Here is a 17,092-nt window from a genome sequence, read left to right as displayed (position 1 = left end):
TCACATCCCCTAAGCAGCTGGTGAGCTGGAAAACAAGATGACAGAAATTATTGTTTTAAGCCTGCTTCCCTTTGTTTAACGATTTGATGACTCATTACCACCAATGCACATAGAGGAAAAAACATAATTATGAAATAATGATTTGATGAATTACCACCACTGAACGTGTTGTAAAAAATCATAAAAATAACCATTTGTTGAACAATTACCACCGCTGCACACAGATTGACAACAATCTTCTAAAATGTACCAATTTAATGTTGTGATATGTAATTTGAATCCATTTGTTTTGAGTTATACGCTTCACTCTTTATGCAAATTCTGCGTTTTGAATATTTAAATGCATTTCAAAAGATAATTCCCCCCCCCCCCACGGTCCTGTGAGGGCCTGGCGGCCTGTCCAGGGCGTCTCCCCGCCTGCTGGCCAGTGACTGCTGGGATAGGCTCCAGCAACCCCGCGACCCTGAGAGCAGGATAAGCGGTGCAGTGTTTCTCAACCCAGTCCTCAAGGACCCCCTATCCTGCATATTTTCTTTGCAACCCTGAATAGGTACCTGTTTGTAGTTATTCAACCAATCAGCAATGAATTTTGTCAGATGTTGCACACCTTGCATAATTAAGTGCTGCGAGATGATTGGTCCTTGAGGTCCTTGAGGACTGGGTTGAGAAACACTGATAAAGGATGGATGGACTTTTTCCTCCGCAATTATTTTTTACTAATAGTAGCTAATTAAAACAGATTTGAACAGAAAACAAGAACGCCACAACGAGAAACGGATAAAAGCCAGACTGCCCTCGGAGGGTCGTTCACCAGAGAAGGGGGGCATAACTTGAGGTGGGCGTAATTTAGACTGGTTGTCAGAAGGGGGCGTAACTTAAAGCGGGTGTAACTTGTAGTCGTGCAGGCTGCAGACGAACACTGCTGGAGAGAACGACCGTAACCTGTTTTTTTTGTAACTTTTTTGTTTCGTTTTTGTTTTTTTAGCTTGGTCCGCTGCTCCCAACGCCATTTTTTATAATCATTCAATTTATGTATTTATTCGTTTTTTTATGTATGGAGTGTAAAGCACTTAGTAACTGCATTTTTTCTAAAAGCGCTATATAAATAAAATGTTTTTTTTATTGAACAAAACATATAAACAAGAAAATATTACATCACAATAGGACAAAAAGTAGTTACAAAAATATAAATTATTTCAAAATTAAAATTTACATATCCATAAAAAAAGAAAAGAAAAGACAAAATAAAAAAGCTCGAGATACAGGATTTAAGTTAAATTATATTCTTCACATAGTCTCCTGGTTTTGCTGGCTTTAGGATTCATACATTATTTTAAAGATCCTAAATAGGATGAAAGACGTGCTTTGAATACACTAATGTTTGGACGCTGGTGTGCAAATTTGGTACAATGAATATGAAATTTAGCAAATATTAATAGAAGGTTGATAATATACATTTTTTCTGAACTTATTTGCTTTTCTGACCAAATGAAACATGTTGGATGTCCATATATAAATAAAATCTTGCTCGCTTGCTCAACAGCCGTCAGACGCATCGATCTCTCATTGGCCGATATGCTGTGACGTTACACAACCCGGAAGTGACGTAGGGGGGCCAACGAGGCCAACAAGTCCGGGGCCCGGTCGCTTTCTGTATTTACAGAGGAGCCTGGGAAGCCCTGCGCGCAGTCCGCGTAGAGATCCGGCACGAGCTGCGCACGGGCAGCGACTCGAGGAAGAAAGCCATGGCGACCTTGTCGTTGTCCTTTACAGCCATTTTAAAGCGTAAGGACTGCCTGCCAAAGTTGTCCCTTTTTTACAACGCTTTGCACACTTCGAGTTTCGCCAGCCGATCGTTCAGATGTCGGACATGGAAACGCGGTGCGTCTCGTGGAGGCGGGCTTGAATTAGCGCGGCGGTTCGGTGGCAGAAAATGCGGAGCATCGACGATGTGCACCAGTTCTTCAGGCGGCCGCGATATGACCGACTGGCTGTGGTCTGTTTATAACGACACCAAGAAACAGGCTGAAGGTATGAGCACAAGTGCTAGAGCCGAGACACGCCACACATGTCTTGCCACCCAGGAGACGGCGCTGCTGTCGTCACAAATCAACTATTGCAGACTTTATTACTCAGGCGATGACTAACGGGACAGTGGGACTGTCGTCTCCGCATCCCAAGATGGTTTTCATGGCGTAAACACTGCAAGCTCTCTGGCACACAGTTTTTGAGAAACAGCACTTTGTATGACCTTCCCTAATGTTACGTCACAGGATGCAGCCCATCATTTGTAGACCTAATAAACCATATTGCTGATATTCATTAATACAGTGATAGTACCGCTCATAACTGTTGACATACATCGAATACGCCATATGCATGCCTCCTGTCCATTTTGAGACAATTATTCCCTTCATAGTAACATTATGAACGCTCACGATGCAGATGTCTGCAACAATTCTACAAAATAAACCTTGTTCTAACACAGTAACCACAACAGTTGCCCCCCCCTTTCCCTCTCAGTCCTGATCCCAGTTATATGCAGGAACTCTGTCAACCCTGACACAATCTTTGCCAACAACGAGATGAGCCTTGGAGACGTGGAGATCTACGGATTCGACTATGACTACACCCTGGCCTTCTATTCTAGCCATCTGCACACTCTCATCTTCAACATAGCACGGGACATCCTCATCACTAAGCACAGGGTGTGTATGTGATGTATGTGTGATATGTGTGGGTGTGTTTTTGTGCACGCACCTGCCCGTCCTTCTGTCTTGTTTCATCTCTGGCACATCAACGAAACGTCTGGTCCACATGAAGAAAGAGTCGGTCTTTTAAGTCGTGACCATCCGACTTAAAAGTAAATTGTGGGATGGGATTAAACCCAAATATTAAAAAAAAGAAAAGAAAAAGATATTTGAGGTAATCTGTTCCCCGTCCCTAGCATCCATCAACAAGATTCCCTTGAGCAAGACACTTTAGCCCTGATGGCCATGGTGGAGTTGCTATGCGGTCAACAGTAAAGAATTACAGTTGTTTTAGCCCATTGAAATGATCCCGATCGCGGGGATGCTGGAGCCTATCCCAGCAGTCATTGGGCAGCAGGCGGGGAGACACCCTGGACAGGCCGCCAAGCCGTCACAGGGCCTGAACAAATAAGAAAAAAGAAAAATGAATGTTCCATGTTAAACAAACCGTCCCTGTAAGGTAGATAAAGAGCTTAGTAGAAGTGTATGACACCATCAGGCATTGTATTACTATATATGGATGGGTTTTGGATTAGGCTTTTGGTTTATCAGGAATCAGGAACAATTTATTGTCATATCTTTCATGTACCTGCATACACAAAATTCTGTTTTTATTATTTTTTTATTACTGGTTTTTATTTTATTCTGTTGATATTGCTATTTTGTTTAGACCTTATTGAAAGTAACCCCTTGTTTTTATTGCAATTTAGGCACAGTGCTATCCCAGCTCTTCTGCTTAAAGCGCCTGCTAACATCTGGTTTACTTTTGGTTTTAGTACCCAGAGGCCCTACGAGACTATGAGTATATCCCCAATTTTGCTGTAAGGGGACTGCATTATGATGTTCAGAAGGTGAGTGCGCCTTTATGGCATATAAGAAGTGGAGGTTGAACGTGTTTTTCAAGTATCTTAGCCCTCAGGCTGTTTTCAAGTGTAAATTAAAGTTCACATTTTTATGACGTGTTGAAAAACAGGAAGTGTTGAAAAACAGTGGGATGCTTATTTACTAGTCTCCCCATCCCTCTAACAATAAATACCAGTGATGACTGCAGTATGACATTCGAAACAGTAACACAACAGGAACAGTGATGCGACATAGTGGTAACACACAATGCATCACAACATTTATCCATACATTTATTCTTTCTAGGCACTGCTGATGAAAATAGACGCTTTCCACTACATTCATTTGGGAACGGTATACAGGTATGTACACACTGTCACTCCACAAGTTATATCTGTGGCTAAACATGAATATTGGTCTCTATAATATATAGGTAATATATATGTACAGCGACAATATAAGGTAACTGCTGTGTAACTATTGTTTGCTTTGACAAAATGATGACTATTTGAAACCAGGTGAGGTGTAGAGATCTGTTTCACTGTCAGCTTTTCAAATCCGAGATCTTTCGACTCGGTTTCCGTTGTCCATGAAGGACAAGCTGGGAAGTTTTACAGAATTCCTGTGAAGTAATATGAATTCTATATTTAAAGATGATATTTTTTTATTTTATTTTTCATATTTGTTTCATTTACTGAAAGCTACGGCAGTACTGGTAATTGCATCGGCGTTTGACCTCTCCACATCTGAGAGATCCATTCAAAACGAAACAGTCAAGCTAATTTAGAGACTTTGTTTAGCTAAATGAATACCTATGGTGATACTGATAATGGAATTGGTGTTTGACTACTACAAGACCCTGAAATTCATCCTAAATGAAACGGAGTCACCAGTGCTGTCGTATCAGCACCTTCCTCACCGGCAAACAAAAAACATGGCTGAACCTGGGTTTCAGTTACTGATGATCAGAATCAGAAACACTTTATTTTGTCATTTCATTTCATGCCCTTGCGCACATGAAATGAAACGAAATATTGTTTCCCCCAGGCCACAGCAGTGCAACACAAAGACAAAAACACATATCCAAAAACTATAAGAACTACAAGAACACATATATCCAAACTAACACGTATATCTAAAAAAAAAAATCACTGTCCAGGAGAATGAACGCCAGCCAGGAGGACTGTCGGAACTGCCGGTCTGCATGGGCTAGCAGTTAGCTTAGCCTGCCCCGCTTCCACGTCCTGTCAGACCGCCCTCGGTGTTTCCTCTTCAGGCAAAGCTCTGGTCAGGGCTGTGGTCTTTGGGCAGACCAAGCTCCCTCAGCCGATCTAACGCTAGCTCTCCCAGCCTTCTACACACCTCCCCGCACTCCTCACGACGGCACCAAAAACACAGTCAAGGCTAGGCGAGGCCGCCGCCAGACCGCCCTCGGTGTTATCGGAACTGCCGGTCTGCATGGGCTAGCAGTTAGCTTAGCCTGCCCCGCTTCCACGTCCTGTCAGACCGCCCTCATGATGTATGTAGTATCTGTTGGTAAAGGATTTTTTTATTTTCGTCTGCAGTATTTGTTTGTTAGCAACAACTTTGCTGCATATGACTGCTATGGAGTAGAAATAATTAAGTTTCCTTTATTAATCCCCTTGGGGAAATTCAGTTACTGCAAATTAACCCATCCTAGCTCTGATTCTGATCACAGCTAGGATGCGTTAATTTGCAGTAACTGAATTTTGTGCAGCTAGGAGCAGTGGGCTGCCACCTTCATGGAGCGCCCGGGGACCAACTCCAGTTCTTTTCCTATTGCCTTGCTCAGGGGCACAGACAGGAGTATAAACCTTAACATGCATGTTTCTTTTGATGGTGGTGGAAACCGGAGTACCCGGAGAAAACCCACCGCAGACATGGGGAGAACATGCAAACTCCTCACAGAGGATGACCTGGGATGACCCCCCAAGATTGGACAACCCCAGGGTTTGAACCCAGGACCTTCTTGCTGTGAGGCGACAGCGCTAACCACTGGGCCACTGTGCCACCCAAATAAAATGCTATTCGTTCTGCAACATTTCCCCAGAAAGTTCCACCAGGCAATAACTGATAAACTGAGCAACAACAGAAGGGTTGATCATTTTGATATTTGCGGATTAGCTATTGTCTCAATATACCAGCAAAAGAAACTATCAAAAAGGAAATTTGCTTGCACATAAATCTTCAAGATTGTAGTTTTAATCATGCACCTTTATATACTTTCTCCTGCAGAGGTCTTCATCCAGTACCTGATGAGGAAGTGATTGCCATGTACGATGGTTGCCACGTTCCTCTGGAGATAATGAGTGACTTCTACGGCAAGGTGAAGACTGTCGCCACACCTGCCCTTAATTGCACATAAACTTTGATAATAGGTTGATGGTACATAGTCTAACGATGTCAATCACCTGAACACTGTTACCTCCCACTTACGTTGCAGAGTTCTCATGGTCACACCATGAAACAGTTCATGGACATCTTCTCCCTGCCTGAGATGACCCTCCTGTCCTGTGTCAATGACTTCTTCATGCAGCACAACATTGACTATGAACCCGTCCATCTCTACAAAGACGTGAAGGTGAAATGGCACTCATATCATCCTCTCTTGTTTAATTACTGTTGGCGCGAACCTTTGTGTTCGCCTGCTGTTTGACCTAGGTGGCGCGTGGCCTTCAGACGTAGTAGAAGACCAGGATGGCAGCTCCAAATGTGTCAACATGGGCAGTGGAAAACTAGCACATGTTAATGTAATTTGCATGTTGGATTTTGTGTGTGTGTGTGTATGACTCTGTTGCTATTTTGATGATTTCTACAAGAAGGGCAGCCTTAATTTTAGCTGTTGAAAACCAACTTCTAATTTTAGCAGAACGTGTGTGTGTGTGTGTGTGTGTGTGTGTGTGTGTGTGTGTGTGTGTGTGTGTGTGTGTGTGTGTGTGCTTGCCTCCCACCATCTGCGTCTGTTCTCCGGTGGCTCTGCTCCTTCAGAGGGACAGAGGGGGGCCACGGTCCTCCTTGGGGGGGGGGGCAGCTGCCAAAGCAGGTCCTGTCTGCTCAGTGTGACACTGCAGTATTTCTGACAGATCGCTGTCATTAAACCCCCCCCCCCCCGCACTCACCATTCAGTGGCACTGATCTCTGTCAGAGCGAACTTTTTCCCTCTTTTACAAGGACGCCCGCCCTGCTCCCCTCTCGCAGTCAGCCCTGCTTCAGCAATGAATGATTAATCCTGTCACTCTTGACTTCCCACGATGCACGCCTCATGCGGTCTTCGTGTTAATTTTGTCGGTAAATGAGCCGGCAGTAGTTCACCTCTGCCGCACAACCATGTATCGGTACTTATTAAAGTTTTGTTTTCAAAGTCTCTGACCCAGCTCGGTAATTGAATCAAACCTTAGGGGTTGCTTTTTCGTCTTTTCATTTGTATTCAGAGTTGTACTCACTCCAGTACAAACTGTTTGCCCTCTTTATGCTCACAAACTTAGCCTTTTACTTACAGAACAAATGTTGCTGCTCGAGCTGAATGCTAACTTTGTGTCGGTGACATCCTGAAGGTTCTCTCCCCCCCCCCCTCTCTCTTCACAGGAGGCCATAGGAGATGTTCACGCCAAGGGCATTATGTACCGAGCTGTGGAAGCAGATATCGGTAATAATTCTATTGCCGTGCAGAAAATTCCTTAATGTCTTTTAATCGTCATGAATTCTCTTATCTATGAAGTAATTACTGAGGCAGTTATCTGGAAATGTAGACATGGGGGTGTTTTTTTTCCACACAAAATTAAAATTCCTCTCTCTCTCTCTCTCTCTCTCTCTCTCTCTCTCTCTCTCTCTCTCTCTCTCTCTCTCTCGCTCTCTCCTTATCTATATCTTTCTATACATTGTTCTCTCCTACTCTTGTCTTTTTCGGTTTCTCCAGAGAAATATATTTGCTATGGCGAACAAAGCCAAGCTGTGCTGAAGAAGCTCACCGAACATGGAAAGAAGATGTTCCTCATTACCAACAGCCCATTTGACTTTGTGTAAGTTTGTCCTCAATCTGCATTCATGTAGACTGTGTACCCATGGGTTGAGGCATGTTGTCTGTGCATGCCATTGCTTTAACTTGCTGAGTGTGGCATTAACTAGGCCTTTACTGGTTTGGCCACGTTACGCCCTAATTGAAGTAAGTCGATAGAGACCCAGTTGAGAACTCTCGGTTCTCTAGATATTTGAAAAAACGGGGCTTTTTGAAACATGGCTACATGGCACAGAGTGCCGTCTGTGTTGAGCCACTGCCAAAAACTTCTCAGAATCAAAGAATACATCCAACGCATGTCCTTGGCTACCTCGCTGGCTATATGCTGTCCTCTCAGCAACAAACTGGCAACAGGTTCAATGAAATTTGGCAGTTTGTAACCTTTCTCAAAGCCACATAAGAGCATTGTGTGTATAAGTGCAGAAAGACCAAATAGAGAAATTACATATTTCCCTTGAGCTTCCTCGCAGAAGCGGAGCAGGCTAAGCTAATTGCTAGCCCATGCAGACCGGCAGTCCGACAGTCCTCTTGGCGTTCGCTCTCTTGGACAGTGAATTTTTTAATTTTTTTTGGATATGTTGGATATATGTGTTTTTGTAGTTTTTTGTAGTTTGGAATAAAGCGTTCTGGTAGTTGGGATCTGTTTTTGTCTTCGTGTTGCACTGCTGCGGGCAACGATATTTCATTTCATTTCATAAGCACAGGTGCATGGAATAAAATGACAAATAGATGTTCCTGATTCCTGAGTTAATGATAGCTGGTACACAATAGTTCTTTCTTTCTTTCTTTTTTTTTATTAAACCAATTGTACTTGGCCAATTACCCCACTCTTCCGAGTCGTCCCGTCACTGCTCCACCCCCTCTGCCGATCCGGGGAGGGCTGCAGACTACCACATGCCTCCTCCGATACATGTGGAGTCACCAGTCGCTTCTTTTCGCCTGACAGTGAGGAGTTTCGCCATGGGGACATAGTGCATGGTAGGATCACGCCATTCCCCCCAGTTCGTCCCCCCCGCCGAACAGGCACCCCAACTGACCAGAGGAGGTGCTAGTGCAGCGACCAGGACACATACCAACATCCGGCTTCCCACCTGCAGACACGGCCGATTGTGTCTGTAGGGATGCCCGACCAAGCCGGAGGTAACACTGTGATCCCCTTGTTGGTAGGCAACGGAATAGACCGTTACGCCACCCAGATGCCCCACAATAGTTCTTTCATATTTGTATCACTAACCACTATCTGCTGTCCATTATGGTCAAACAACAGTGAAGAAATGATTTGGTGGAGTTTCATCTCGACAAATGTTCAAATTGTAGTGAGACAAGTCTCTCCTAGGTGTGTTATGGTAAAATTTGTCCTCTTTTTTTTTTTTTTTTTTTCAGAGACCGAGGAATGAACTACATCGTAGGGAAGGACTGGAGGGATCTGTTCGATGTTGTTATTGTGCAGGCGGACAAACCAAGCTTCTTTAACGACAGGAGAAAGTATGTGTGTGTGTGTGTGTGTGTGTGTGGCAGAAGTAGGTAAATATAACTTACCGTTTGCTATTTCTTTTTTGTTTGGTTTGGATATATGTGTTAGTTTGAGTAGTATTAGTACTCCATACAAATATTGAATATAGCTGACGTGAACCTGTTTGCAAATGTTCAGTTGACTAACATACACTCACTGGCCACTTTATTAGGTACACCTTGCTAGTACCGGGTTGGACCCCCTTTTGCCTTCAGAACTGCCTTAATCCTTCGTGGCATAGATTCAACAAGGTACTGGAAACATTCCTCAGAGAGTTTGGTCCATATTGACATGATAGCATCACACAGTTGCTGCAGATTTGTCGGCTGCACATCCATGATGCGAATCTCCCGGTCCACCACATCCCAAAGGTGCTCTATTGGATTGAGATCTGGTGACTGTGGAGGCCATTTGAGTACAGTGAACTCATTGTCATGTTCAAGAAACCAGTCTGAGATGATTCGAACTTTATGACATGGCGCGTTATCCTGCTGGAAGTAGCCATCAGAAGATGGGAACACTGTGGTCATAAAGGGATGGACATGGTCAGCAACCATATTCAGGTAGGCTGTGGCGTTGACACGATGCTCAATTGGTACTAAGGGGCCCAAAGTGTGCCAAGAAAATATCCCCCACACCATTACACCACCACCACCAGCCTGAACCGTTGATACAAGGCAGGATGGATCCATGCTTTCATGTTGTTGACGCCAAATTCTGACCCTACCATCCGAATGTCGCAGCAGAAATCGAGACTCATCAGACCAGGCAACGTTTTTCCAATCTTCTATTGTCCAATTTTGGTGAGCCTGTGCGAATTGTAGCCTCAGTTTCCTGTTCTTAGCTGACAGGAGTGGCACCCGGTGTGGTCTTCTGCTGCTGTAGCCCATCTGCCTCAAGGTTCGACGTGTTGTGCGTTCAGAGATGCTCTTCTGCATACCTCGGTTGTAATGAGTGGTTATTTGAGTTACTGTTGCCTTTCTATCAGCTCGAACCAGTCTGGCCATTCTCCTCTGACCTCTGGCATCAACAAGGCATTTTCGCCCACAGAACTGCCGCTCACTGGATATTTTCTCTTTTTCGGACCATTCTCTGTAAACCCTAGAGATGGTTGTGCGTGAAAATCCCAGTAGATCAGCCGTTTCTGAAATACTCAGACCAGCCTGTCTGGCACCAACAACCATGCCACGTTCAAAGTCACTTAAATCACCTTTCTTCCCCATTCTGATGCTCGGTTTGAACTGCAGCAGATCGTCTTGACCATGTCTACATGCCTAAATGCATTGAGTTGCTGCCATGTGATTGGCTGATTAGAAATTTGCGTTAACGAGCAGTTGGACAGGTGTGCCTAATAAAGTGGCCGGTGAGTGTATATTAACGCATGTTCCTGCAGGCTATACGTATGCTTGTATGCGTTTGTGTTGAAGCTACCACGATTGCAAATGAGTGGTCACTGTGCCCATATCTTTTCATTCTAGACCTTTCCGACGTGTGACAAATAAAGGGGTTTTGCTGTGGGACAGGATTCACCGCTTGGAAAAAGGGCAGATCTACAAACAGGTTTTGTCCCAGGGCGTCATCGCATCAGGCGTTACCACGTATTACCTCGGGGGAGTTTATTGATCCTCTTGCAATCTGGGTGTGTCTGTCTGTTTATTGTAGGGAAACCTGTACGAGTTCCTGAGACTCACTGGGTGGAGAGGGTCCAACGTGCTCTACTTTGGAGATCACATCTACAGTGACCTCGCGGTGAGAGATAACCTGAAGTCTGCCTGAAAAGATAACTCGTTATAACTGATTATTTTGATACCGAACTGCAACACAGGAGCCTTCTAGCCCAAGAGGGGCCCTTAGGAAATACCTTTTTACCGGTGCATTTTATGATAGTTTGACTTGGTATCCTGAAGCGCCAGTCAGACCTCACTTCTGTCAAGTTGTACATTATTCAAGTCTAAAGCCGGTGTTGTCAACCTAACCAACTATGGATGAATACTTCAGAGACAAAAAAACTTGTGGCATACACGTTCACGGCTTACACCTATGACATCGTACAGAATTACACATGAAAAAACAGTAGTAAACAACCTGCAGTACACAACCTTGAAAAATCCCACAACACAATGCACTGCAGTCAGATGTATTACCCATTGTGTTGACCAGTTTTTCGAATTTCAAAGGGGTTGGGCAACTTCGCAGCAGGAAAGGGGTGAATAAATCATTGTGGTAGCTCGACGCTAGATGTTGATACTCTGTGGAACTACAGATGAACACAGTAAACAAAATAAGCTCGTCAACTTTACTGTTCAGTTTCTGATGCCAGGGTTTTCTAATTGGCTGCCAGTGCACCTAATGCCAGGCTGAGCCCTCCCAAATGTCCCTGCCTCCATACCAACACTCGAACCATGACCTGCTTGCCACACAGACACATTGTGAGATGGAATACACTGACATTTTTACTCAAAGGTAGAAACACGGGCTTGAAACTGAGCTAAAAGGAAGCATAAAACTTTTAAAAGGTCAACATTTTCAAGGTGCTGTGTGTAATTTCTACCTGAGTCCTGACCTCCATCACTGAGTGGTGAATAACACCTTCAAATCAAAATTTACACAGCAAGCAAATAGAAAAGTTGTGGATACACAACACGCTTGCTTGTGAGCCAAGTCTTTAGGGATGAGGTGCCACAAACAAGAGCAACCAAAAATAAAAATAAAGAAAAACACCCAACAGGCATCCGGGTAGCTTAGCAGTCTATTCTATTGCCTACCAACACGGGGCTCGCTGGATCGCATCCCCGTGTTACCTCCGGCTTGGTCGGGTGTCCCTACAGACACAATTGGCCGCGTCTGCGGGTGGGAAGCCAGATGTGGGTATGTGTCCTGGTCGCTGCACTAGCACCTCCTCTGGTCAGTTGGGGTGCCTGTAAAGGGGGGAGGGGGAACTGGGGGGAATAGCGTGATCCTCCCACGCGCTACGTCCTCCTGCCGAAACTCCTCCTTGTCAGGTCAAAAGAAGCAGCTGGCAACTTCACATGTATCTGAGGAGGCATGTGGTAGTCTGCAGCCCTCCCCGGATTGGCAGAGTGGGTGGGGCAGCAACAGGGATGGCTTGGAAGAGTGGGGTAATTGGCCGGATACAATTGGGGTGAAAAAGGGGGGGGGGGAAACACCCAGCTGACCTAGCTCCTATGTTTTTAACATAGAAAGCGCGGGGGGGCTAAAGAGCCATGATACCCCTTTTCCACCAAGGCAGTTTGAGGGCTGGTTTTGGAGCCAGTGCCTAATCTCGAACCAGTTCTTATTGTTTCGACAGCCAAAGAACTGGCTCTCGGGCAGGAAAACTGGTTCCAGAGTGGCACCAACTCTTTGCTGGGCTAGAACAAAGAACCGCTTACTTCAGGGGCTGGGGCGGGATTATTGTGACCAACAAGACCAATAGGGGGGGCATTACTAGGCAGCAACAATCAGTTCTGCCGAATGATGCATGCACCCTTTAACACTCAGTAATGACACTTCAAATCAGCGTTTGATAGGAATCAAATGGCTTTATCAGCACATACTTTATGTGATAGACTTTGACAGAGTGAATTTTTCTGCATTTAAAAACCTCATTTTAGTATAACTATCTGAAATCCTATGCTTAAAAAAACATTGACAAAGATCACAGAATAGTTCGCCCTAAGAAATATTCAAAGATTAATGAGATGAATGAAAGCCACTTTATTTTGTCATTGTAGGTTACAGTGAAATTTATTTTCTGCATTTAACCCATCCTGTGGTATAGGAGCTGTGGTGCAGCGCCCCGGGAATCAAGGAAATCAAGGAAACCTTGTAAATTTCAGACCAATCATCTCACAGGAGAACAAGGCAGATACTCACAGGTTCTGTTCATTTTATAATGGACATTTGTGTTATATTTTAAAAAAAAAACATCTGTCAACAGGGAAATAAAAGTCTCTTGTCTATGAGACTGGTCTCTTGAGCTGGCTGGCTGTCTGGCTGCCAATTTGTGGAGCTTCTCAACTCCGAAAGAAAATTTTTGATTCGCCATCAATTTTTGTAAAAGCAGACAATATGCGAAAACCAATCTGTTTATTTCTCACCTCAAAAAATGTCAGACGTGAATTTAATGATGAAATAGCATATGAAAAGTTGTGAAAAATTTGAAATCTACACAGTTGATATCTTGCCTCATCTTGATGGGAAAGCAGAGACATATACAGACATATACAGTGACGTAATGACGTGGCTCTTTAACCAGCTCTTGCCCATGGAAAGGCAAGCTGGTTCTTAGAAGGTTCACAAGTTGAATCAACTGTGAACCAGCACTACCACCAGCCCAGAGCTAGAACTAGGTTTGCATTGGTGGAAACGGCGTGTGAGTCACCGTTCATCCCCTGCAGATGTTTTCTACTTGCGCCTTTAAGATAGCCAAAATATTCCAGGCAGCCCCTTTTTAAAGATGTAAGGTCTTAGCGTCCTTGTCTTTTCTGCAGGACCTGACTCTGAAGCATGGCTGGAGGACAGGGGCCATTATTCCTGAGCTGAGGAAGGAGATCAAGATAATGAACACAGAGCAGTATGTCCACATGATGACCTGGCTTCAAGCTCTGACTGGACTCATCGAACACATGCAGGTCAGGAAGTCACATCCAGGGCCTGCATGAGTCTCCCTAGTGCTCAGCCTCGGATAGCTTTTCTGTCTGTCTCTCTGCCTCTCGCTCTCTCTCTCGCTCTGCACTGCTTGCTGGGAGTTTGGCAGTGGAGAGTTTGGTAAGTTTGACTGAGAGTCTGACTTTTTCTCAGTTTTTCTTCCCCCTACTGTGTTTATTGTATGGTTATTTTGTAGTTATGGTTGTTCTTATTGTAGTTTGGTTTGTGTTCGGTGGTTGTTTTTGGCAGATGGTAAACCATGCTTCTTGGCAGGCATGGCGTCATTTGAGACACCGTCCCTGTCTTTGAGGCACAGAGTGAGGGTAGTACTGCGGCCCAGTACCACGGTGCTGTTGGTGGTAGGAGAACAGGTAGGGCATGGAAGAAATCCCATATGCCTCACGAATAAACAAAGCAGTGGTTGTATTTATGAAGGGCCAGGGGTTTGTCAAGTAGCTGATAGAAAACGGCTTGTTCATAAATGATGACTTTACACTAGTTTACCCACTGGCGGTGCCTTCCACCTGGATCCCCACATCTGGAGTCCCTCTTTTCATTTCCAGTGAGGTGCTGGGGCAAGACCTGAAGCGCTTCGGGAGGTTTGCAAGTGGATTCCAGACAGTTAGTCTGGGCTGTAAGGACACCAAATTAAAGAATGTTCAGTCTCTGCGGAAACAAGTGTTCGTGTATTTGGTCCTCTGACTCAAACACTGGGTGTCTCGACGTGTTGTGCGTTCAGAGATGCCTCTTTCTATGTTAAGCATGAGGAGGGTTTCTATAGGGTATATGCTAGCTCCAGGAGTATGAAGTGTTTTGAGTGTGGAGATGTGGGTCACAAGTGGATTGCTTGTCCACATAGACAGATAGATGTGTGTGACAGTGGGGGGGGGGGGGTAGCAGTGGGCAACAGGCTGCTGCGGCTGATGTGGTAGACTGGCAGGCAACAGGCTGCTGCCGCCAATGTGACTGACAATGGCGGGCAACAGGCCGATGCACCTGACAATGGCGGGCAACAAGCTGTTGCAGTAGATGTGGCTGACAATGGTGGGCAACAGGTCGCTGCGGCCAATGCGGCTGACAACGGGGAGGGGAGAAGTGGGCAACGGACGCTGCCTGAGACTGCTCCCCCTGTGCGGAGTGAGGCTGGTGGCTCCATGGTCTGAGCTGCTGGTGTGTGGGGCTCTGTGTCTAAGGATAATTTAGCAGGGAAGGTGGTGGCTGAACATGTGATCAGGACAGTGCAGCTATGTGGAGGTCAGAGCATTTTGCAGTACAGGAGGCTGAGATGTTGCAGGTCAGACTGGACAGTGAGGCAGAGGAGCAGGTGATGAAGCCTGCTGGTTACCATGATAATGTGGCTGACATGGAGTGTCAATCTGAAGCTGAATCTGATCATGTTTCTGTAAGGGACAGTATTTCTCAGAATGTAAACTTATATTCATTAGAGGAGATTAATAGTTTTGGTAACACATTTTCTGACATGGTCTAGTCAGAAAGGCACGAACTGATAAAGCCTCTTGGATGAGAGGTGAAACGTCTTCACGGATATATACCAAGTCCAGTTGCACTTGATTCAATTGCTTTGGATGCTGCTTGATAAATGAAGAGAAGCTCTCACAAGTGGTGAGCAAACACTGTTGAATCAGTATTATAATGGCTCTGCTAAACCTCATGAGAATGTTTTCCCTTCAATGTACATTTCCCCAGATTTTAAGGACTGTACAGGGCCTTTTTAAAAGGTGGGAATTCCTCTGAGTTTTCTTTTAAAAATCCAAATAGAAGGTCAATGTATAAAATGCTTGTTAAAGTTGTGCACAGGGACAAATTAAATGGTAAAGCTCACAAGTCAAGCTTGTGATGTCACACATTAATTTGCTAAAAATTAGATTCTCCATGAGAAATTTCACCACCAAATGGCAGAGGCTTGAAAAGAGCATCATGGCAGGATGCACAATATCGGTGGTCCTGTTTGTGGCTGCCATGAACCTGCTACTAAAGGCAGGAGGATTGCAATGTAGAGGGCCAAAAGTGGATGACGGAATAAGACATCTGGCCTGTGGAGCATTCGAGGATGATATAAATGTGATGACTCCATCAATCCAAGGAACATGGTGGCTCTTAAGCTCGCTGGAGAAGATGGCTACATGGTCACGGATGTAATTCAACCCAGGAAACTCTTGGAGCCGAAGTATCCTGAAAGGAAAGCTGACAAAAGCATTTTAATTTTTCAACAATTCAAGAACAAGGAATCTGATGTCTTGGAAAGAATTATGACAGCACCCTGAAGGACAGCAGCAACCTCAAAGATGTCATGGCTCAGCTAAACATCTGGCTCAAGGTAATTGACAACAACCAGCTGCTTGGAAGGTTTAAGGTGTGGTGCTTCCAGTATGGCATCATACCCAGAATGCAATGGCCATTACTACTATATGACTTCCCCATGGCTCAAGTGGAAGCAATGAGGAGACTGCAACAAATTCTTGCAAAGATGGCTGGGTGTCCCTCCAACTTTCAGCTCAGTCAACCTGTACAACAAGACCTCCAAGCTCTGCTTACCAGTCTTATCGGTGGTGGAAGAATTCAAAGCCACCAAGGCAAGAGCAGTCAGTACAAATGCTCCTGTCTGAGGATGAGAAAGTCTGGCATGCTAACAAGACCATTAAGTATGGCAGGAAGTGGAAGCCTGAAGGAGCAGTGAGGGACACAGAAGCGTACTGGAAACATCAGATCGTTGGGGTAGTCTGTCAAGGATGGCTAGGACTTGGAAGCCACAACACCAAGAGATGGCGTAAGGCCAATGCCAAAGGCGAGAGGACTCATGGTGCAGAAGATCCAAGAGGCAGCAGAAGAGGACTGCCGTGTAAAAGCAGTAGGAAATTTACTCAAATTTAATGGTTTTTTTTTTAAAAAATTAAAGTATTGTGAAGATCTCACTCTCGCTTCCTTTCTGCATCTTTCTTTTGTTCATTCTCATTCTTTTTTTCTCTCGGACTCTATCCCTTTACGCTTCTTTCTCTCACTCTCTCCCTCTCACTCTCTCTGTCACTATGACGTTCTCATTCTCCATCTCTCTGCCTTTCTGTGTCTCTTGCTGCCTTTTTTCCCCCTCTCTCCCTTTGCATTTATGAATACATTCATGTACATTTGTTTATTTATATGCTAGCACGCGTGTGTTCCAGTCCTCTTTGTGCTGTTGTATAACAGGTGCACAGGGATCCAGCATCTCAAGCCGTTGTCCAGGAATGGATCAGAGAAAGAGAAACCATGAGGTAAAAACAGACGATTCATTTTGCACTAGTG

The 17,092-nt window shown here is 44.8% G+C and overlaps 1 protein-coding gene across 1 annotated transcript; it reads left to right on the top strand.

Moving 5' to 3' along the window:
* Window positions 1–1,709: 1,709 nt before the first annotated feature.
* nt5dc3 (5'-nucleotidase domain containing 3) lies at window positions 1,710–17,065 on the top strand. Its single transcript, XM_056282039.1, has 13 exons — window positions 1,710–2,031; window positions 2,524–2,708; window positions 3,527–3,601; window positions 3,900–3,955; window positions 5,850–5,940; window positions 6,058–6,195; window positions 7,200–7,260; window positions 7,531–7,633; window positions 9,013–9,114; window positions 10,621–10,702; window positions 10,805–10,891; window positions 13,636–13,776; window positions 16,997–17,065. The coding sequence occupies exons 1-13, from the start codon at window positions 1,746–1,748 to the stop codon at window positions 17,063–17,065; spliced, it is 1,476 nt and encodes a 491-aa protein (XP_056138014.1). The 5' UTR covers window positions 1,710–1,745.
* Window positions 17,066–17,092: the final 27 nt, after the last annotated feature.

Source organism: Lampris incognitus, chromosome 6 (assembly GCF_029633865.1).
Source record: "Lampris incognitus isolate fLamInc1 chromosome 6, fLamInc1.hap2, whole genome shotgun sequence".
Taxonomy (NCBI): Eukaryota; Metazoa; Chordata; class Actinopteri; order Lampriformes; family Lampridae; genus Lampris; species Lampris incognitus.
Note: the sequence above shows the minus strand (reverse complement) of the source record. Positions and strands in the feature narration are given on the sequence as shown.